Below are 24,785 nucleotides of genomic sequence, written 5' to 3'. Positions count from 1 at the left end.
GCTGTGAATTGAACTATTCATGACATTGCTTATTTCTTACAGCACGTAGATTCTACAGTATCATTTCTACCTAAGCAATGTATGGAAAAAAAACACATTAAATAAAGTACAACATTGTGAAAAACTGAAGAAACTGTACTTCCCAACAAAAAATATAACTAACATCTGTTGCAGAAACTGCTTGGCACTTGCACAGTTTTGTGAAGAATTTTTGTTGTAGATAAATATTTTTCTACATTTGCTATTATGCACCACTCAACTCAGACATTTTCCTTAATTATACTCCAAGGAGTCCTTTCATATCCATTAAATAAAGGCAATTTGTTGCCTAAAAAAATGCATACATATTTTTAAATTTCAACTATGATTCATCTGTCTTCTAACACATGAAAAATATCAAGAAAATACCTATAATTAATGGACTTCGTTCTGCAAAAATTTCTAATAAAACTCTCAATGCTCAACATGTTACATTTGTTACATACTTTAATATGTTTGTTTTATATAAGCAATGATCTTGCAATTCATCATTTTACTTCTATTCCACATCTCAATAAGGAGGAAAATAGCACAGCAAAGCATTAGGAAAGCAAGAAATTACCATTTCAACATTGGTAAAAATGACAAAAGAAGGCTTCTACTTTGTATACACAGCAAACACAGATCATAATTTTTTTCAGGGACAATGTAACAACTTCGTGACATTATCTCTGGCTTTTTTTTTTTTCTTTTTCTTTTAATTTCTCTTTCTATTACTCTTAATTAAAGAACTTGAAAATCACTGAGCTCTTGATACAGTGTGAGTTTTTCCCTGAGAATATGCATGTACTTTGCACATTTAACAAAACTGTTGTATTCTGAACACATTCTGTTGTACTCATACTGTAGCAATCAAGAGTGGTCAGCTACCATAATAAACCATAAGATTTTTTTTTTCCTAAAGCATGTAGTAGAAACCCATTTAAATGCGATTGTAAGCATATAGAGTTCTATTACCATACTGAGATTTCAAGCAACTGGTAATGAAGAATGACATGAAAATGAGGGTACTGCCAGTAAAAGAAAAGAAATGTTAAGTCTAAATATACAGAAAATTCAGTTCAGGCCCAAAAGTCTACCCACATGAGCTCACCTGCAAAATGAGAGAGTTACAAATATAATTTGCTGTTAAGTAAACCAACTGGCATTGTATTAATTATTAATACGAAATTGGAAAAAGAACATTTCTCAAATTTTATTTTCTGTAAAAAACTTCACTTAATATTGAACCAAATTTGGCTACTTTAAAAATGAAAAATATAGGAAAATAAGAAATACTTAAATCATATAAGAAACAGCCCTACTGATGATGAAAAATGTGATCTGTATTGCTCCATGAAAAAGTTAAAGCCAAGGCATATAGACTATATTTGGATGATAAAATCCAATCATTTTTGTCTCAGGATATTTTCATTTTTTAAGTGGGAGATTTTTGCTTTTATGCTGTATAATAAACTAGGCCAAATTATTAAACTTACTTATCAAAATCCATATTACATTTCCTTTAAGTATTAATTACTTTTTTCTAAGTTTGTTTTTTACATGAACAAGACCTAGAACTTGTAGGTTCTATCTCTGCATAACTTTTGTTTACTTTTTAATGTAACTTGATATTTTCAATCCAAATTCCATTATTTTTCCCTTCTCCTAAGAATGAATTTCCAGAGAAATGGACCAACAATTTTTAAAAATATTTTACAGTGTATTTTACAAACCTGTCACAATCTCTTCTTAAAAACACTGCTATACTCCACTCACATTTATGCCATTTCCTAACATATAATAAGCTTAATTTCTTTTGACTCGGAAAGGAGACATAAGTAGCAACAAAGAAAAAAAGGCTGTATGTTCAACTATACTGTACTAAGAGAAGCTATTCTACAGATCAGTTTGTTCTTAGCTGCAAGTCTATAACTTCATCTTTCAGAAAAAGAAAAATCTAAGAAAGAATCAGTTTAAATACAAAGCAGCAACACGGTAAGGTGCTGAAAGAGTTTTCACTCTGCTGCAATCACAGAACAAACAGATTCCTCAGATAATCTTTAAGAGGAGGAGTCCTTTAAATGACATTTGTGAACAGAATGACACAACCTGATTTTACTTCTTCCTACAATTTCAGAAGTAATTTTCAGCATTTCCTCAAATGTATCTGACATGATAGGAATGTAGACAAGACAAATTTCTCAGAAACTGAAGAGCAAAAGGTACACTGAATAGAACAATTACATAATTTACTGTGCGATAGCTAGAAATTAGACAAAAACATTACTCCTCGGAACAGGAAGATGAGAAACAGTTCAGGACTTAGAACAGGAATTGCAATTCTGACCTCAAATCAGTACAGAGCAGTTGAGAAAAAAGCTCTTACATAAAAAAGACAACCTATAGCTGCAACGTATTGCTTTAAGCAGTGGAAAAGAATGGAGTAATGGAACAGTGCAAAATTAAAACTAATAGCAAATAAAAACCCAAGTTAAACAAAAAAATCACTGTCCCAGCAGCTTTTCACAAAAGTAGCTTTAAAAACATCTTTCTTCCCTTAAGCAAAATAAGATGAAAGCAGAAGATCTACTTGTATCCAAGTATTACTTGTCTGTTTTCCAGAACAACTAAGTCTGCATAGAGTGCAGTGGACTAAGTTTTTGAGGACTGGGACTGTTCCTGGTCTGCGTACTTACAGTAAAGAAGAAACTGAGGCCAGTCCTTAACCAGGATGTCAGGGTAATAAGTGATAGGGGATCAGTGGTGTGCAGAAAGTAAATACAAACAGGCAAGAAGCTGGCACATGAACATACCTCTTGTACTGAGCGAGCTGCTGGCTTGTCTTGGTGATTGGCCAGTATTAAAAACGGCAAAGTACATAACTGTGGGTGCTGAAGAGCAGAATGCAGCTCATTCCTAGCAGTTTCTAGATCATCTTCCGAGGAGGCGCTGTCTAGTACAAATATTACCCCTTGGGATCCTTGGTAGTAACGACTCCAGTATTTCCTGATATTGTCAGCTCCTTTCAAGACAATAGTGAGAACTAATTAAAACAAGAATAGTTTAACAAATGTAACACTTGTAAGCGAAAATAAACCGTCTATTTAGAATTATCAAAATAATTAACTAAATTTTCTCTCTTAACCATCATTAAAAGAAAAAAAAGAAAAAAGTATTTAAAAAATTCAACAGATACACACACACACACCAATGTCAAATCAACATTGTTTAAATAAGGAAGGAAGTTGACTCAATGCAGCTTTCTTCCATTAAAGCTTCTGCTCTGTTAATGAGTACTGGCAGAACTACCATGCTGACAGTACCACAGAGCCTAATCCTTTACCTTCTCACTGGCATATCTTGGCACTAATGCCTAAACCTTTACCCATTCTTTTTCACTTTGCCCTGCAGCTCCTTGTCATAAACCTGCAGCTTCTGTCATGGCAGTTGTTCATTTCTGATAAGGTCTTCCAGTTCATCTCCAAACCATCAGGCAACCACTTCATAATTGGGGAAAAAAGGTGTCAGGAAAGCCTATTAAAGTAATTAGATACTTAATGAGGAGAATGATGATACAATAGTGAGTTGAGCAGTGAATGAGGAGCTAGGATGACTACATGCAAAGGCATTCAGTTCAACTACTTTTACTCTGTCAACCACACTAAGGATTCAGGAAGAGCCCAACAGCAGACACATGAGTGACTGTATAGGCTTATATGCCACAGTAATTTTTAGGACACAGTTCAGCAGCACTCAGCCATCTCAACAGAAGCCAAGCACTAAGGTTATCAACAGAAAGCTTTTGTCTCCCCTGGAGAGCAGCATATGTTGTAGCAATGAGGTAGGAAAAAAAAAATTGTATTTGACAGCTGTCAAACTATCTAAACTATGATTTGGATATGGGCTATTCTTTGTATGTCTGGATCTGGCACTACACTCATGGGGACAAACACTAAACAGTGAACAGCGGCAGCAATAGTCTAGTAGAAAACTTGACATGTCTGCCAGACAGTGACTTGCAGAAATGTGCAGAAGGTACCTTTTATAGACACTTTTCTTATTTTGAGACAGAGAGATGTGAACTTCCATATATACACAAGAACCAAGAGCTTAAAATAATAAAATTCCACTTTTCAGTGAAACAAAATAACACAAAATTTCTGAGAAACATAATGAGATTTTAATGCAACAAAATGACCGTAAAGATTAATACAATACTTAAAAATATTAACTTAATTTACACATTGTGCAACAAAAAAGACAGTCACTAAATACAAGTGAAGGAAGAAATAAACATTTGCTCCATGAAATTTAGGTATGCAACTCATGAGTATTCAAATCTCACCTAATAGAGTTACTCTTGTCTTTTTACTAGTCACACTGGAACCCTGAACACTTTGTTTCTGTATCTGCACCCAGCACAAGCTGTCAACACACAAGCACACACACATTTTCCTAAAGAGAATACTGAAGTCATACCTAATAATTTTTTTTCTGCAAAAGACCTACAGAGCTGACTACTTAAACAGTCACGGGACTTAGTCAAAACCTTGCTTAATCTCTCTGTTAATTTAACTAGACTCAAATTAAAAATGACAAACAGGACGGATGTTTTATTTATTTTATCATCAGTATCTGAAGATTAATATTATATATATAGAAGAGGGACTGCATTGAAAGCTAATTCTATGTTTCTATAGAACACGAATATCTGTCCACTGTTCTTGTAAAGAATTTTATAGCATCTGTTAGATGCCCCAGTCCTTCCGAACAGCTGCCTGCTTCAGAACCAAGTAGGGCAAGCTGCCAGAGGGACACTATTTACATAGCCACACACAGCAGTGTCACAGCATCTGAAGTATCACATTACTTTAAAAACTAGTAGAGAATCATTCTCTATGAACTTAAAGACCAAGACCATGATCAGTTCTTTGAACATATTTTTTTTTCCTAGCAACATAACATCTGTCTTATTTGCTCTAAGCATCAGTCAGCTACTTTTCAATCACATGTCACTGCTAGAATCTGAGTCTTACCTTTGTGACCATACTCACTCTAAAAAGAAAAACTGTGGTAAACTGCAGAGCATTTGACCTCTTATATCCAGGCACTTGGAAGAAAGCAGCTCATGGATCCCTACATGGGACACTGAAGCCAGAAAAGGAGTATGCTGATTTGTTGACCTTACAGTCCTGTCTTTTTGGTTCAGATTCTTTAGCAGCTCAGCTTTGTTCCTCCACATCAGTTGTCCCAAAAGAACCACCACCAAAGTACAGCAATCCTTTTCTCTCCAGCCCTGGTCAGTCACCATGGCATAGTCATACTTCCCATAAGAACAACATCCCGTGAAACTTGGTATTTTCTTTGGGATCTTCCATTACTCTAACGACATGCCCTGAAATTGCTTACACTTCAGTTCTGAGGAAATCACCTGAGGTTTAAGAATAAAAATAATTTGCACTAAGCAGACAAGGAAAAAACTGATAAAGCATGTACCTTAGGGTGCCATTTTAAACCATTTTTCTGGCAAATGCACTAGAAAAATAATTCTTGGCATCAATAAGCTATCAGCAGCTGGAAGTCACAATTTCTACAAGACAAATAACCTGATATTCTTTTGCCTTAACTCTTCATATCCAGAGAACAGAATCTGCTGTCAGCTTCTTTCCTCAGAACAGTGGAGTGGAATGATCCTGGAGTTATCCTGGGAAGGAAATACTTGCCTATGAAGTATTCAGCCATTCACACTTTGTGGCATGACAAATTCAGCCTTAGAAAGCAAGCAGTTGTTTTTAGGTGCAGTTCAGCAAAAATATCTTATTAATTAATTTTTTCATCTATTCCAGCAGCTTCAAAGACGGGAAGATACAAAGTCTGAGGTCTTTGGAAATCCAGAATATAATGTGTATCCATTAAACATCCTTAGGCTCTCAGAAGACTGATGTGATGAAAGCAGGAATTTAACTTAACTAGTACCCAAAACATCCCATCAAACAATAGTAACACATAGAATAAGCACTTAGATTTGTCAGCCTGCTGCCATGTGTTTCTCTAACAGCTTTGAACCATATGACTGTTTCTCCAATCAATAAACTGCCTAAACTAAGATTTAAAAAAAAAAAAATCTCCAAAACATCAGAAAAACATACTTCACAATAGACCTAAGGAATGTGCTATGTGACAGGTTCACTAAAATGTGACATTCAGGGTAGCAGCCTCCTCAAACACAAGCAGGAGCCACTGGTTATGGCTAAGCATATGATTTGCTTCCCTTAGCAATGAAGGAACTTACACGAGGGGGTTGAGTCCTGTGATGTGACTGAAATATGCAATTTACAAATAAACTAGGGAGGAAAACCTACCAAAATCCAAACTACAACACAACCACGCCACCTTTCTAAATGCAGAACTGCTATTCAATCAAACATAGGCTTGAATTACTTTAAAACAGAAAAAAACCAAACCTCTCCTTACAGAAAAATGAGATGATGATGTGATTAAAAACCCCAACCATTTAGCATTACTATAGGACAGGTTTACTCAACTAACTGTAATTTTAAAGACCTTCATTTTAATATTTTTAAATAGAAAATATTTTTTTCTTTATTATCAAAGGAACAGTGTGCCCATATTAATACTGTTAATTATTTGTATCAGTGTAACAGTACCCCTTAGGAGCTGGGAGGAAGATTTTGAGTTTTGTGCAGTTTAACATGGACCTGAACCAGTACACACAAGTACAAGTACACACTCCTATAAATATTATGCAAAACACAGAGCTGCAAATCTACCTTTCAGCTATGAATACTTCTATTTACGTCTTCATTCACAGTGGTGGTTGGAGGCTACATCCAATTCCCTCCTTTTCAATTCAATTCCCTCCTTTTTCAGGAGAACAGAACATAGCGTTACAGGAAAAAAATCACTGAAAGAAATTTGCATGTATCAAATTTGTTACTTGTCAGACGTAGCAACTCTGCATTGAGAGCACAACGAATGTCACAGAGCCCTTGCTTCAACACAGTCTAGTCTGCAAATTAAAGCTCTTGTCAACCTCAAAATACATCACAGGTCTGGAGTAGTTATAGTCTCAAATAGAGGGAAAAACTACTTTTTCCCTTCCCATCAAAAACAGTTAACTTGAGCACATGAAAGAACGCAGGCTGCAAACAGCTTTTCTACCACTTCAAATATATCATCCACTCACCTACATACTCTGAAGGTTTTATAGTTAATTAAAATATTATATAGATCATTCCACTACTGATATTAAACAGAACATTTCTAAGCATAAAGGTGAAAAAATGCCAAGGACTCTGCCACAAAATCTTTTTGTGTACAGCACTGGCCATGGGTGGGGTAGTAAGAAAGAAGGGAAGGGGAAAGCAAATCTCTTATCCATTCTTGCAAAATTTGTAAATAAACCCTAGTCTCTCAGCCCAAGAAAACCTTTGGAAAATACATGTTTCTAAATCTATGTAGGGTTTATATCGTCACTTCACATCATATCCTCACAAGTAAAACTGATGTATTTTCCTGAGCAGTCAAGAACTTGCCTGAAGCCTTAGAAATCCTAATATCTTCAAGAGATGTGGTTGTTCCTTATCTATCTCGGGCAGGTTTCCCAATATTCCACCCTTGAATAAATCCTGTATACAGTAGGGGAGTTTTTTGTTGGTTGGTTGTTGGTTTGTTTTTTTTTTTAATGTGCTGGCTCCTTTTTATGACACACAAATTTATAAATCCTGTTTAAGATACCTGCTACGAATCTGCATGGAATTTGTCCCATCTGACAGAGACATCCACACAGAGACACAAACGTTTTCACTGGTGTAATGTCAGTCATCATACTATGGCTACTTTGTATGGCTACTGCAACAATGCAGATGCTAAACCAAAACCTTCTCCCATTTGCAAAAGTCCCAGGACTTCTGCTTCCTAGGGTCTAAGGCCAAGTGATCACATCCTACTTTCTCTAGGCTTTCAGGCAGTGTACTCCTGCAATGCACAAAATACGGCAGCAGGAAATTGGCATTTTTTCCTCAGAAAGAGGAATATTCTGAGAGTGCCAAATCAGCTATATTCACTGCAGGAATTCAAATATGGTATGAAAAAACAGCACCGAGGGAAAAAAAAAGACAGAAAATGTTGAGGGAAAATTGTCTGCCTTTGTATTCAAAACATACAAAATCAGAAATGCATATAAGTTTATGATACTTCATTTTATTTTTCTTATCAAACCAAAGTTTATGGAAACCATCTCTGTCATCTTTTGTCTGCCTTCCAGGCTTTCCCAGTGAGATTAATCTGGAGTCAAGCCTTCAGTATTTTCCTTATTAGCTAATTTATATGCTGTTTCCAAATTTGAATCTCCACCTTATTCTGATATTTAAATCTGTTGGAACAACATTCAGGTTTCAAGCACTTGGAAGTTTTAAAAACATTCTACTTATACCTGCCTGCAGAAAGTCAGTTTGATCTACTTGGTTGTGTGTATTATACTACCATGTTAAAAAAACCCTTGCAATTTGAAACAAATATCTCCTGTTCTAGTCAAGAACATAAAATTCATTATAAAGTTAATTTTAAAAATTACAAATTAATTTTTAAAAAAGAGAAGGATATGTGTGCCCTGCAATATGCTTTAACATCTATTTAAGCCCAATATCTAAATATTTAATAGTTTGCAGCAGGTGGCACAGACAGCCATTCTTCACCCCTTCTTCTTCTGTTTCTTTATGAGTTTGGGGTCATTTGTTTTTAAAATTCACAAACACACAGTATCCTCTCCAAGGCTAGCAAAGACTGACTGGCATCAAGACAACCTGCATCTGTGTCCTTCTCCAACATCTGCTAGAGAACTCTGAGACAGCCAGGGTGTCAGAAGCAGAGGCACAACTCCACAGTAAGACTGCTGCAAGCACCCAGCCAGGTTCAAATGTACCCTGCCCTGAGCTGCAGTCACAGCTTTGATAACAGCACAGCTAACCTCAAATAAAGTTCAAAATACAACTATCTCTATGGCACTTCAAACTAATAGTCATAAAAAAGAAGTGGCAAGTCTACCAGAGCTGTGTATTTCTGTTTAGCCTTTTTGTGAATTGGCCCACAGAAGTTCAAAGCTTTATCTGTCTAGAATCAAAGACAAAACTTTGGGGGATGTTCCTAAAATGTTTGTATCATTTCTGATGCTTAACTAAGCTGCTACACTCTATCCTTTGATTCTGCCTGAAGAAAATCATTGCAAGCCCAATAGGAGGCAGAGACTTTTAAGCAAACCAAGTGTTCTGCTTTTCTCTCCACAAAATATCTCACAAACAAAAACAACCAGTCCACACCCACAAAAAGCTTAACTAGGAAATTCTGTATTTTGCTTATGCTATTTACACAGCTTTGGTAGGCATTGCTTGCATGGTTCCTACTTGCAGTGAGACAAACTGCAAGTGGTCCTTTCACACTGTAAAAAAAAAAACCCAATTGTAGCAAAAGCACAGTATTTCCAAAGAACAGTGGTAAGATCACTATGCTGAATAAGAGCTTCCTCAGACTCATTAAAGAGGTGCCTAAGCAGGTGTAAATGATCTTTCTTATCTATGAAATGAGGAAACTATGTGACAGAGTCTGGGTTTAGGCACCATTTGAACAGCAGGCTGAGCATGATTGATAGCAAACAGATCTAACTTTAATGCTTTTGGAAATGGAATGTATCTGTGCGACTCATAGCGTGGACAGCTCAACAGGGTCATCTAAAAATTTCATCTGCTAAGACATTCTGTAAACTGTTTGAGGCAGCTATGTCACAGATGGCATTGCAAGTACTCCACAACCAGATTTTGTAGAGGTGTCAAGTGCCTTTTAGTCAAGTACAGTATTGAGATTTTATTGCTTTGTGTTAGTTCATCGCTCTGTAGATGACTTAGGCTGGCATTTACTTGTGGGATCAGTTTTCCAATGACTAACTTGATGAAATGTTAGCTGCTCTGTGTTGCTAGAAGGGTGTTCTTTACTCTACTTCCATAGAGCAAAGGGAGAGAAATTTCCCAAAATATTTGAATTTTAAACTCTAATTAATAGAGCAACATTACTTTCTCCCACATCCATCATTTTTTCACCAGGGAGATACTACCTGACAACTGTTGCTGTATTCTCCAGAATTTCATATTTTCCATTCAACTTGGACTGCATAACAGTGTGGCTCCTCCTCCTACTCTCTTTTCTGCTGCTCTTTACTTCCAAATTAAGGCAAAAATACGCATGCTTTGTTTAACCAAACCTATTTAAAGCTATTTGTTCTCAAGCTATCACCTAGACAATTAATTTAGCTGGCCTAAGAATGTGAATTTATGACTTTGGTAATCAAGCTTAAGAAGTAACAGGAGTGGGGAGGCAAGTTCTCATCTCTTTTCCTGTGCATGCTCAACCAACTGGAGACAAGAGCATTCCTGATATTAACCACTCCACTCTTGCTAAACACTTTACAGATTTTTGCCTTAAATGAATTTTCCAATATGACTACACAACATGTACTCTCTACTTTTGAGAAAATGGCTTTACGGTGTATCACAAAACCTAACACAAACATGAGACAATATCTTTAAATAAATAAAAGAGGCAACATTACTAAATCCTATAGCATGTTGTTAGCATTTTTAAACTTTGTAAGAAGAAGACCACAGAATCATTCTTTTAAATTTGACATGGCTCATTATTTGGCATCTCACTTGTAGTTTCTAAGCCTTCATTTACAAGATACAAACAAAATTATTAAATAACTTATTCTAAAAAGACAACTAAAAATTCTTAGTTGACTACCAGGATGGAGCTTAAGTCTTGATATAGACCTGAAGAAATATCTAAACCGGAACTTTATACTCCATTTTGAAAGCATTACAAGTGTAAATGGCTTAAAAAAACAGGGAATAAATGGTTCTTTCAGCCACTGTGTCTTCAGGTTGGAATTTGTTAGAACCAAAGAAAAAGCTTCCTGTTGCCTTTACACCTCCATTATCTATCTTGAGAACCAACCTCAGCATTCAGCATCCCGAACTTCTTTCAGCAAAACACTCTTAGAAACTTCTGAATAACAAATGTTATCATCTGCCTTATTTTTACAGTCTTCTCCCACTCCTCTTTATGTTCATCACATACAGAGTCAGCCTTAGCTCCCACAACAAATTACTGCACTGTAAGAGGAAATCACCACAACCGTAGTTTCTTTCCATACCATTACTCAGCTGAGTCACATAATAAAGACAGATATTTCCAATTGTTCTGGTACTAGTACATTCTGAAAGAATGCAGACTAGGACATGGCACATCTCCACAATAATTTAAATTATACATATTATTTTTTAGACCAAATTTTTGGGGGAAAAAATGGCATATTTTTTTAGCTTCTTAGGGACAAGGAAGGCATTACTGGTATAGCAAAATAGCAACTTAGAGAATAGGCAACTCAACTTGGTCAGAAAATAAAGCAAGACTTTCTTTTCAAGTAATTCAAGAAAGCCTAACGTTAGATTTGAAAGCTCTTGATATAGTCTTACTTTTTCAGGATCAAATTCTAGGTTTTTAAACAAAACATTTACCATTTATCAAATTAGATAAACCCTTTCATTTCTGTTAGGACTGCAAATTCCTGTCTTAGGGAAAAAAATAAATTAAAAAACCAGAAATTGTGTTGAATTTTTAATATTCTAGAATCATGTTCTTCAAAGAAAAACTTCTGCAAGGACAGCACAACAAAACTTTGTTCCCTGTCCCTAAATCTTAAAGGAGGATGAAGAGATAATCAGTCCTTGAATAGATTAGAGAACGGAGACTATGTTCTCTATATTTTGCCTGAAAATTTACAGTCCCTGTAGAAATGAAGAAATAAAACCTGGCTTCATTATCAGCTTTGGAGACAACCAGCACAGTAAAAACTAGCACCATCTTTAACCTCAAGGAAGAATACTGCTTCAATGAAACAGAAAGGATACTACACAGTCAGTATCTGTTTCATATAAATGCTTGGCTGCTGAATATAAGAACCTTAAGCAGTATAACTTCTGCTGTGTTTTAAATACTGGCTGTTAATATGTTACTGTATGATGACATATGAAGATTCCTGTTACCTAAACCTAAAAAGACAAAGCAACAAAACATTAAAATTATATAGAATGTCACTCTGTAAATAACATGTAACAACAGGCAGTGGTTGTTAAGGAAAGATGCCTTCCTTCAAGTTTCCAAGATCAAATGTCTGGACAAGACCTCCACACTACAGTAAAGAAAAATTATATAACAATAGCATAACGACTGAAGGCAAAAAAACAGGAATAAGACAAAAAATCTCCAGCAATCAGCCAAAACATGGTTTCTCTTCAACATCAGAAGCAGAAATTGCAAAACAAAATTTAACAGTCATGTCCTAGGCTGACAAATGAAAAATGTTTTGGTTTATTTTCATTTAGGAGCAAAAGAGAAACCATGCCTACTCTAGAAAGCTCAGGTTTTACCCTTATCAAACAGGAACACATTTCTCAGCTAAAAGGTTAAATGCTGACTAGAGAATCACAGAATGATTTAAGCTGGAAAAGACCTCTAAGATCGTCAAGTACAACCTTTGACCTATCACCACCTTGTAAACTAGATCACGGCACTAAGAGCCATGTCCAGTTATTTCTTGAACACCTCCAGGGATGGTGACTCCCTTGGCGGTCATTCCAATGTTTAACAACTGTTTTCATTAAGAAATTCTTCCTGATGTCCAGTCTGAACCTCTACTGGTGCAGCTCGAGGCCATGTCCTCTCATCCTGTTGCTGGTTGACAGGAAGAAGAGAGCAACCCCCACCTGGCCACAGACTCCTTTCAGGCAGCTGTAGAGAGTGACAAAGTCACCTCTGACCTTCTTTTCCTCCAGAACAAATACTCCCTCATCTGAGGAGCTTCCTCAGCTGCTCCTCACAGCACTTGTGCTCCAGACCCTGCCCCAGCTCCATTGCCCTTCTCTGGACTCTCTGCAGCCCCTCAGTGCCTTTCCTGCAGTGAGGGCCCAGAGCTGGACACAGCACTGGAGGTGTGGCCTCAGCAGTGCCCAGCACAGGGGGACAATCCCTGCCCTGGCCCTGCTGGCCACACCATTGCTGATCCAGGCCAGGATGCCATTGGCCTTCTTGGCCACCTGGGCACAGCCTGGCTCATGTTCAGCTGCTGTCACCAGCACCCCCAGGTCCTTTGCAGCCACTCTGCCCCAGCCTGTGGCACTGCCTGGGGCTGTTGTGACCCAAGGGCAGGACCTGGCACTGGGCCTTGTTGAACCTCACACCACTGGCCTTGGCCCATGATCCAGCCTGTCCAGATCCCTCTGCAGAGCCTTCCTGACCTCCAGCAGATCAACACTCCCACCCAACTGGGTGTCATCTGCAAACCAAGAATGCACTTGACCCCCTTTTCTAGACTACCAATAAAGATATTAAACAAAACTGGGAGCCATAATGAGTCCTGGGGAATGCTACTAGTTACCACCAACTTTTGGAACAAAACAAACTTTTGGAAGCTCGCTTTTGCTCTCTTACCAGACAACGAAAAGGTAAGGGAACTAGCATTTTTCTACAACATTTCTTATAAGAAATCAGATTACAAAAGTTTTAAATACAGACATGCAAACACCTATAGGTCAAAGGAAAAAGTAAGTAAAAGGTGCAGTAAAAAATTCTGACAATCCCTCTGTCTTTTAGAAGAGATAAATGGATGAAAATGACAAATGAAGTATTCTGGATTACTCCTCATCATGAACCAAAACTCTCCACTAAGATAAGATTTCTCAAAACACACATACCCATATGATCAGAAAATGTTAAGAGACTTTAACGAGGATCTGCTATCTGCTATTGAATCACAGATTCAATTCTTGAGTAAAAAATTGTATTTACCTACATGAATTATATATTTCATATAGCTTAGGTAGCGGAACATATAAACTAGACTGCAAATGATTCGCCCTATTTTTTAAAAAAATCCAAAAAGTGACATTATAACTAAGTGCACATAATGCACATAACACATTCAAGCAGTATCTACATTATCCCTGAGTGGTCCCTTTATGAAAGAAAACTTACTGGGTTGTTTTTTTTTTTTGCAGAATGCATGCTCAAACAGGAACATGTATGTTTAAATCCATGGACCAGTGGTAGCAAAAAGGAAATGCTATGCCTTTCACATGTGCTTATCTCAAAGCCTTCTTGGAACAAGTTCAGGTAAGACAGCTACTACGCAACTAGATCTCCTGAAATTTTCCTCAAGAACCAAGTCAAATTCTACCCCAGATAATTTAGGAGATGTTACAAGCTCGCTGAAAAATCTAATAAATATCCTCAATATTAAGTCTATTATATTTACACAAATAATAAATAAGATATACAGAAATTCTAGAAAATGAAGAAGATCTAAGTGGGTTTCAAATTAGAAGAATATTAGACTCCATGAGAACTCTCTACAGGAGACTGTTTTCTTGCTTCTAACAAACAATCTCACTTGAGACTCAGAGTGAGAATTGGGAGCCAATAGGTTGCCTGTATATAGAAAAGTTTAAAAAAATCCTACAATCATAAAACAACCATTGCTCCAGAATGCAATAAATCCAACAAGAGAACAGATCTCAAAGAATATAACTCATTATAAGTTGGCTGCCTGTGCAACACTTTCAGTGGTGCAGTAAATATATTGGTTTTGACAAATGTTCACATAGTTACCTGAGCCAGTTCTCATAAGTGAAAGTTTATACATATAATAAACACAAGGAACATACACTTCCTTGAGCTGCCACATGAGCCATACTAAAATTACAGTCCAGTTTGTATTTCTGTGTAACTCAACCACTGCAATCCAAGAAATTACATTAAGGAGTTACACCACACGCCTTCCACTCCTCCTGCTTTTTACCATTTGTTCTTTGAGGTCAGGATTTGTACAGCTATTCTCAACTTTATCTGCTGAGATTTTTAACTACAACTGTACTGATCTATCATTTTAAAATTTAAAATAACTAACAATTCAAAACAACTGACAGTTGTGATGAGATTTAGACATGAATGTTTTATAAATAAAGGAATAAATGCCATACCTCCAAGTTCCTTTACGTTCAAAATTGCATTCTGGAATGGCACTGCTTTTATACTAAAACCTAAGGAGAGAAATACAGAAATTAGTAAGCTGTTTGTTAAAAGGACCATTTGGAATCAATTGCACATATTCAGAAAAAACAACTTTTTCCATCAAGAACCAGGATTTTGCCTGAGAAATTCCATTTCAATAGGTTTAAAAAGTAAGTTAAAAGGCAGTGGGAAGGGGGTAAGAGGTGGAGGAGTGCCATAGAGTGGAACAAAAATAAATCAGGATAAGCAATGTAATTTTCAATTATAAGTGCCTGGCACACAAAATTTAGCACAAAACTTCCATCCAGACCTTCTACCAGAATATACTTCTATAAAATCATAAAATCATCTTTTACTGCATCCAGAGCTAAAGTGGACAATCCAGACTACCATTAATATGAGGTGATCATTCTGCAAATTTTAGGAGACCTTGAAAACAATGTGCAATTCAAATAATTGTATTCTTCCATTTAAACTCCATAGGTTTTGGTTGCAACTGGATTATTAATTCTTTCTATAAATGTTATTAACTGAAAGATCCTTCTACAGACCTTAGTTGGATGTATTACAATGGTCATAAGCACACTGGAAATATCTAAGAGTCCTCTATTAGCCTGATTTTTGCTTAAAACTGAAATAAAAATTAAAAAATCCAAGCAAACAAAAAAACACTGCCAAAATGTGACCTTTACCCTTAATTGAAAATTCAGTCAGACAAAAGAAAAGGAATGTGAAAGGCTCCCAGCCATACCAATGTATTATACACTGAATTTTGCATGTTCAGTGCATACATATATATAAGCATACATAATACATTATAAAGGAAAAATTATGTGAAAAATTATTTTTGCTCTTTCAGCAAAAATATCCAGACAGACATTAAATTTATTTCCATCTAGCACAAGTACTTTCAACATGATTACATGCCTGTGAACTGAGTAAAGAGGTTTTAAGAAAATGTGCTTCACTTCACGTTTATTAGCTATCATTTAAGAGAAACAAGATGTTTTTCCTCCCTCGTAGATGTTACAGTACTCCTACTATGACCAGTGCTAGATACAATAGAGGAAAGTACAAGAAAATGTGAAGGGTATAACTATGAAATATTTTGGGGATTGTTATCTTTAGAGAAATTCTAAACTCGTTATAAAAAAAGGGAAAAAATGGAATGGACCTGAGTGACATTGATGAAAAAAGCAAAAATATACATTATAGCTTGAAACCTGACTGAAGAAGTGGTCACATTGTATTCTTGGATTCTCCACAATATTGTCTGATATGCCGCATTTAAGATTTATTTTAAGCTGAGTACCCTAGATGTGCATAATATTGGTTTGCCTGTGTAGTATTCTCCAGAGCTGGTTTTCATTCCTCAAGTTACCTAATCATATAATAGTATTTTATTACATCTCTCTAGAAAAACAAAATCAATTTCATTTTTAATTAGCAGTATTTTCATTACTTTCTCTGATAGCTCTATACTTCTATTTATATTGCTGTTACTATTTATTTCAGGGTCTAAAATATTTAAGTATAATCTGTTTTAATCCCAGAGATAAAGCTCAAGAGAGGGATAAAAAAAAATTTAAAAGGCTCATTACTCTACAGTTTCTTTCTAACTTTTTTGAGTTAGTCACACTCTCACAGCTAACTGTCAGATCTCTCTAACTATTACAGAGGCCACAGGTTAACTATTCACAGGTTAATAAAAACACTATTTTCTTGTACCTGTTTTACATTTTACTTATATTTCTATTAGATAATCTTATGTTCTTGTAAATTAAGAAAACATACACTGAAAAACTTGCTAAGGTGCAATCATGAAATTCAAGCCATGAACCAGTCACAGCACAAAGCCATGTTACTGTAAACACAAGGTACTTGCACAACACTTAGTATCAGTTCCATCAGCAAACCAACCTTAATAATTGCTGCAGCCACTGAACCTGATTTCTTCAACCTCCATGACCTAATCTGCCCTCTTTCTGAACTTTTCAGCCAGGTATTCCCTCTTCTTAATTCACGTGGTTTTTTCTGGTTTTTCTGGTGCTGTTTTGTTCTTTGTTTGCTTTTAGTTTGTTGTTTTGGGTTTTTTTCAATCAAAACATGTTTTTCAGTATTAGGCATTCTGGTTCACCATTATCAAAATGCCTATTCAAATTTTTTGGACTTAAGATACCTCTTATCTGTGGTTGTACTGTCTGTTTTTATGTATCTCCTCAGTACCACTGAAACTTTCTGTAAATTAATTATTTGATCACAATCTGCCCTTACTACATAAACAAGCCTGTTGCTCATCTAAAAAACTGGGATTATCACCAAAAATTCATATTTCCTTTTTTTTTTTTTTGATTGGTAGCATACACCACAAGGCAGCATGGACCAAGTACACACAGAAACAAATCCCAATTAGTCTCACAGCATCACTGTCCTATTCTAATTTACAGCATATTCTCTTCCTTTTTCTCCAATACATAGTGAGATTGTTTAAAAATCAAAAGTAAAATGAGAAGAAAGAAACATTTTAATGTGTGTGAACAGTACAGTACTACTGTATGTTATGGTTCTGCTCCATTAGACCACACATTTTCGATGTTTAACATATTCTAAATTGTATGTTCTCATGGATATTCCCCAATATACGAACAAATACTGAAAGAAAGTAGTGGTAGCTGCAAAGTGATCCATTAGGTACTTTCAACAGCAAGATAAGTAGGCGGAAGTTCTCTACAGCCTTTGCTATGTGTTTCAGCAGTCATCTTTAGGCAATATTCCAGCACACCATGGAATAAAGGGAGCATCCTACCTGTGGTAGACACGATATTCTCCGCGCTTTCACTGCAGAGCTGAGACAGAAGACTTGTCTTGCCAGAACCAGAGAGGCCTATGCAAACCAAGTCATACTCAGGTCGTGGTGGTGGCGGTCCCTTGCAGCAAAGTGCTCTAAAACACTGCCAGGGTAGGGAAAAACAAAAACAAAAGGAAGAGGTCAGTTTTCTTTTTTGGCAAATGTTTATTTCTTTGACCTTCTAAGAAGGAAGTTTATAAACTTGAAGGCATTGGAGAGAAGCAAAGTATTATTCCAATTTATTATTTTGACTAAGTCAACAATTAATAGACTAAGACCACTTCAACTAAAATCTACAACAACTATATAAGAAAACAAGTATACATGTTAACTTTTCACCTAAACATCAAAAAGCTCTGTGTCCATTTCCCAAGTAGCACAAACTGCTCACACCACAAGACAGGCTCATGCGCTATACAGCTCGGCAGCTGATTATGCATGAGTTTCCTTCCTGTGCTAATTTCATGCAATACCTGGTGTGAATATCAGAGCCAATCCTGAGCAGCTACTGACCAGGCTCTACCTGTTGTCACAGAAAAGAATCAGAGACCTTTGCTCTACTAATATCCTTTCCAGGCTTGCTTTGTCACGCATTTCAGCTCAGAACAACAGCTTGTAAATAAATAAATAAATAAACAAATAAATCTTTCTGGACATAGATCTAGTAAAAACCAGATAGATATCTCACTTTCCCTGGAGAAGTACAAATTAATCACAGTGTAAACAAATAAAATCTCTTACACAAAGCCTACTTCAGATTTCTGCTCACTTCTCTTAAACAGTTTTGCCAAAGTAGGCCAAGTTTTCCAAAGGGTTCTTTAGGCCCTCATTAAGTTCTTCAGTTCTTTGTTTATATGCAATTTAGAAACTTTCAATGTAAAAATCTAAAAGCATACAATTCGAGGAAAGTTAGGAAATTTGTATTTTATGTATGGAGCATAATTACCCACTGATTTCCAAGGCAGACTTCCACAACTCCAATATACATAGACATAAATAACTTTTTCCCTAGTATCTGCCACCTTTATATCAAAGGAAGACATCTGCTCTAATAGGGAAGGGAAAACATGTCTGTGCAATCAGCCCTTTCTCATACATTCTGTTTTTACATAGCCCCAGCTCTTTATTTCCATCTTAACCACAAGTCTGCCCTGCACCAGTTGCAGGAAAAGAAATCCAGCCTTTACAACCTTAACCTAGTTTGTCTTGACAACTGCCCAGGTTTTCTCACTGAGGGCTACTGGAGGAGCAGAGACACTGAACTGATGTCAGTAAGGCTCTAATGCAAACAGTGGGGTCTGACCCTGTGAGCAAGTCTTCTAGTGAGAATGTGATTATAAAAGGATGGCTCACTCAACACAAAACTTTAATTGGATTCTTTCAGTATAGATGGTAAGCTATTACACATGCTGCCAAAACAGTTTTCATTGCTTTGAAGAAGCAAAAGATAAATTCAGTGAAAGCTACAAAACTACTTCACAGCATCTTTCAAAAGCCTGAAAAGCAACACTTTAGAAGAAGTAAGAATATGTACAATAATATTTAAGGTGAATAAAAGCAGCAGATTTTAAAAATAATAGCTTTGCCTCTATGAAGATTTGATTCAAAAATTATTTTCTTTAAGGTTTGCTATTGTATATGTCCATACCTCAAAGGAATAAACTTGTCTACTAGCTTTTTTTACTGCTGTTCTATTCATTTACTAGTTTATACTCATCTCACAGGTTCTACAAAGCCACAGCAAACATTCTACAGCGGTACTTAAGTGAGAAAGGCCAACTGAGTTCATTGAAAAAGATAAATTCCTTTAAATAGAGCTTCCACTTAATGGATATCAAGCTGAAATCCTTCAGAGCTTGCCGGAGCTCCTGAGGCTGTGTGTCAGACCCTCTATAGCCAGTCTTTAAAAGGATTCCATTTGTCCCTGTCATCATGGCATCTTTGCAACAACCTCTTGATGTGACATTGAAAAACATAAAGGAATAGACGAGCTGATGGAATTCTGTGCTTCTCTGTCCAGCCACTGTGCTGGTTCTTATGCAACCAAATGTGACACTCAAGCCCTGACAGCAACTAATGACATATAGTTCTGTGAAAGATAATTTCTGCTCTTTGTAAAACATGTATGGAGGCCCTGTGGGTGACAGGCAGGTTTGTGAAATTCAGGATCTCTCTACTGCAAACTCCTTAGTCCAACTTAGACTGGAGAATCTTTATACGCTGTGGGTGAAACACATGACCAAAAATCTCCAAATAGCACACATAGACTAATCACCCCTCGCTTATCCTTCACTATTAAGCACAGTTAGGCATGAAAATTTCAGACAGACCCCTAGAAGACAGGAACATGGCTTCCCCCAGAACACTCTTGTATTTTATTTGGTATGATTCCCTTATCTTTGCTACAATCATGACTTTGTCTTTCTGCTAGGTTAATTTCCCTCAGTAACTTAGTTTAGTTGTAATGAAAACAATTTTTTAAATATTCTAGTTTCAAAAAGCTGCTGAAACTTAAGCTATTGTGTATAGCACTTAGCAGCAGCTGAATGAGAAATTCTACAGTACATTGTAGAGGATCCTTGTAAAAACAGATTTAGACTTTATAAACTTGTTTTGCAACCCTCCTTACTCAAGCTCAATGAACATCTCTCCCATTGGAAATATCACTATACAAACAGTCTGATACTCTCTTCCTGTTCCCTAGCAGCCTCAAGTTACCTTCTCCCTAACAAAGTTAGGGCCATTTCAGCATCCTTTATAGAGACTAAACCTTTATTGTCACAACTGTGGCAGCTGCATCTAGTAGTTACACAGTATCTGTGGGGAGTAGAAAATTCAGAAGTCACAGACCACGCAAATAAATTTGCATCTTATATTCTGTATTTCATTACAGACAGGAAATGCATCCTGAAATATTTTATAACCATGGACTAGAGCTACATATTATTTAAGATGTCATCACATATTACAATGCACTCTGAAAACCACAAAACTGCAAGAAAAGTGTACCAGTAACTAAAGAAGTAATTCCAGAATTCCAAAACACAAATACATCAAAAACATTAAGAGAGTTGCTTAATTCACAACTAGGGGTCAGTTCTTTCCCAAATCAGCATACTTTCCACTCCATTTAGCCAACCCAAAAGGCATAAAAGAAGCTCAAATTAACTTGCCAGATATAGACCTGGAAGTCTCCTCCATTGATTCCCAAACTTGATTTGCTCAATGGGCAATAAAATCATGCCTTTTAGGTATTGCAAAACAAACTCTAAACCCAAACAGTGCCTCTTAGAGGAAGTGTTGGAGCAGACAGAAAAGAAAACATTGGACTACTGCAAATACAGGGTCAAGCAGAGCTAGTTGGCACAGTCACTGAAAGGCTGTTTAGGATATGGTCATGTACTCAGACCCCACTGCTAGCAACAAAAGCTGAATATTTTTCTGAGCCTTCTCATCTTATCAGGGTAAGACCTTACTTAGTATAAAGGAAATGACATGTCAAATTGTCAGCTTTCATAATTTTTGAGAATATCACACTTAAAGCTGTAGCCACTGGATGAGGGAAATAGGCATGAAAAGAGAGGCAGGCACAGAGTCAGGAATTCATTTTTAACAAACAAATATATTTTTAAGTACAGAAAATAAAACAATAAGGTACCTTTAAAAAATGTATGCATTTAATCAGTTTTTGAAAAAAAGGACGGATTAATCCAGAAAACTGGGAGTAATAGGTGCTGCAGTCTGTAGAAATCTTTGCAATATTCAGCAACACTGTTACTTTCATTTTACTTGTCAGTGTGCAGGAATGCTGCATGTGCATGTATAACAATTTTTTTAGAGTTAAGGGAAGAAGCTAGCCAGTTCTACTCCTATTCACAGATTCCCAACCCAACAAGATGATTCTGGGTTTTAGGCACATCAGTATTTATGCTGACAATCCTAGACAGTGTCCCTTTAAAGCCCTATGGAGATTTCTTCTGGGAAAAGCATATTGGGTTTATAGCAGGGATGGCCAAACACTTCTGATATATGTGCCCCTCAGAGATCACAGATTGAAGATCTGGGCAGCAAATGTCCCTGAATTAGTACTCTCTACAACACATTAAACTGCCTCCAGCTGTTGAGTCTGTCTTTGCCTACTCATTGTACTTCTCGTTTCACTCTCCTTTTTGGGGTGAAATACTCCAAATACTCCATTATTTCTGCTTTGTTCTGGACCCATCTCCTGTCTGTTTCTTTTGTTGCCACTATTTAATAGGGACAAACAGAAGCAAGGGATTTCATGCTTAGTTGGTTAAACACACACACGCTCATGGAAAAATACTTTAAGTTAGTGCAGCACTAATGCTAACAAACCAAGCATTCAGAACTCTTGAAATACAGAATTAAGGTTGAAAGCTCAACCCTAACTCTGCTCCCTTCCCCCTCTCTTGTTTTTACTTATGGATATGGTCTCCTTTTGCAATTTATTTTTCATTTAAGGTATCTGAACAAACAGACTTCTAGTACTTGCACACACATCCAGAAGACTAGTTAATCATCCGAAGCTGTTGATAAAACTCAAGGAGCTTATTAAAAAAGTAAAATTTGCACACAGTAGGTTTCATAGCTCTGATGTTGTCTGAGATCAAGAAAGGACAAGAAACCTCAAACCTTGAAGAAGTAATGTGAAGAGGGGGCACAATGACACAAGACAGACAGTCATAATGTTAACGATAGGAAACAACTGGGAACAGCAGTGGAATAATTGAATGCAAGTAATATAAATAAACTTAATTTTAACTGTGTGAATACCTAAACTTTAAATTAGTACAACAAAATTGTATGCATTTCACAGTGTGAGCTGAAGTTGCAGGCTCCTCAGTTTCCATACTGCAGTACAGGTAGTTATACCTCTAAAAAAAAAAACAAACAGGATTCATCTCCATCTATATGACTTCAGTAATAAGGACAAAACCTAGGATTGCTGTTCTTTTTGTGGCTACTGAAAGAGATTAACATAGATGCATGTAGCCACTGCCAGCCTGAGTGATATTCGGCACAGTTAAAAATCCCAGCATCATGACTAGACACCTTCTACGACTGCCCATAACCTCATTAAGCAGTGACTACTATTCTCAAGATCCTCCACCCCAATAACAATCCAAATTCCAATGGAAGGCTCAAGGTCTCCTAACCTGCTACATCACTCCTCGCACAGGATAAAGCAATCCTCTGGTTTAACCTGGCTAAGGAGTGAGTGGCCAGCACATAAATCGAACCAAAAGCACTCCTTCTCCACGTGCACCTACTCCTTTTCAACTTTATATCAGCCTGTGCTGCAGAAAAACCAAAAAGTATAGGCATTAAAGACAGGATAATATATAAAAAGGACAGAAGAAAAGAATTTCTCAAGGAAGTGAGGCCGTTTTAAAGAGCAAACAATCCTGATGATATCCCACCTCACAGAAATCATAGAATCATAGAATTGATTGGGTTGGAAGGGACAATAAAGATCATCTAGGTCCTGCTGCCCTGCCAGGAGCCAGGACACCTTTCACCAGACAAGGTCGCTCAAAGCCACACTCAACACTTCCTAGGAAGAATCACCACAACACTCTGGACAATCTGCTTTGGGGTCTCATTAACCTCACAGTAAAGAATTTCTTCCTAACACCTTATATAAATCTACTCTCTTTCAGTTTAAAACAATTCCCCCTTGTCCTATCACTACATGCCCTTGTCAGAAGTGCCTCACAGCTTTCTTGGCTGCTCATTTCAGCACTGCTGGAAGATGCTATAAGATCTCTTGAAGCATTTTCTTCTCCAGGCTGAGTGAGCCCAGCTCTCTCAGCCTGTCTTCATAGAAGAGATGCTCAGGCCTCCCCTGGACCGACTACAAAAGCTCCACTGCCTTCCTATGCTGGGGACCCCAGGGCTGCATGCAGCAAGTGGGGTCTCACCAGAGCAGAGGAGAAGGGCACAACCTCCTTCTCCTCCCCTGCTGGCCACATCCCTCTGGATGCAGCCCAGGACACGTTTGGCTCTCTGGGCTGTGAGTGCCATGGCTGGGCCATGTGCAGCCTCTCATGCACCAGCCTCCCCAAGTTCTTCTCACCAGAGCTGCTCACAACCTGTTCTCTGCTCACAACCTATTCTCTGCCCAGCCTGAGGTGCTTGGGATTGTCTTGCCTCAGGTGCAGCGCCTTGCACTTGACCTTGTTGAATTTCAAGTGGTTCACACAGATCCTCCTCTATTACAGGGATGAAGCAAGAACATATGGTCTAGAGTAGGAACCTCAAATTCTGCCTTCTGACCATGAAGAAATACATTTGGATTCAGTGGTTGTAATTGTCTACCATCCCCTATCAAAAGTTTCTTGGTATTTCAGCGTAGCCAGATTCTGGAACCTCAAAAGAAGCAACAGCCTTAAAAAACTTTCAACATCCCTTGTAGTCCCAGATGAACAAGACACATGACACAGGCTCAAGCACTAAAACCAGACAAATGACAGAGACATATTCATGTTTTAACGTATTTGATAACTCTGCTACCAACAGAGAAGGCTTAGAGGAAATACAGTTAAAAAGAAAGAGCTGGATGACTTCTGACAGGCCAAATACGACACTGCCATTCAGAGCTATAATTTCAAAGCGCTTCATGGTCATGATAACACAATTACAGTGGATCAAATTGCAGGAGATAATTTGTTTTATCTGATATCAGATGAACTGCTCTTAGATGAAGGCTTGACCCAAAGTTCAGGAATCATAAAAATTCAATGAATGCAGCCAAAGA

General features: G+C 37.1%; 1 protein-coding gene across 4 annotated transcripts in view; it reads right to left on the bottom strand.

Moving 5' to 3' along the window:
- The window catches only part of ARL15 (ADP ribosylation factor like GTPase 15), a 247,447-nt gene that overhangs the window by 127,192 nt on the left and 95,470 nt on the right, over window positions 1–24,785 (bottom strand). For 2 of the 4 annotated variants that reach the window (XM_031057817.1, XM_005421993.2), the window contains 3 exons: window positions 17,966–18,110; window positions 15,129–15,188; window positions 2,835–3,043 (listed from right to left, as the gene is read on the bottom strand). In XM_031057817.1, the coding sequence (XP_030913677.1) occupies window positions 2,835–3,043; window positions 15,129–15,188; window positions 17,966–18,110 (414 nt within the window). Of the gene's footprint in view, window positions 1–715; window positions 3,044–15,128; window positions 15,189–17,965; window positions 18,111–24,785 lie in introns of those variants that run through there. The other 2 variants (XM_031057815.1, XM_031057818.1) reach the window with 1 other exon arrangement.

This window comes from Geospiza fortis, unplaced genomic scaffold (genome assembly GCF_000277835.1).
Source record: "Geospiza fortis unplaced genomic scaffold, GeoFor_1.0 scaffold443, whole genome shotgun sequence".
In the NCBI taxonomy this organism is placed as follows: Eukaryota; Metazoa; Chordata; class Aves; order Passeriformes; family Thraupidae; genus Geospiza; species Geospiza fortis.
This window is presented reverse-complemented; position numbering and strand designations above follow the sequence as displayed.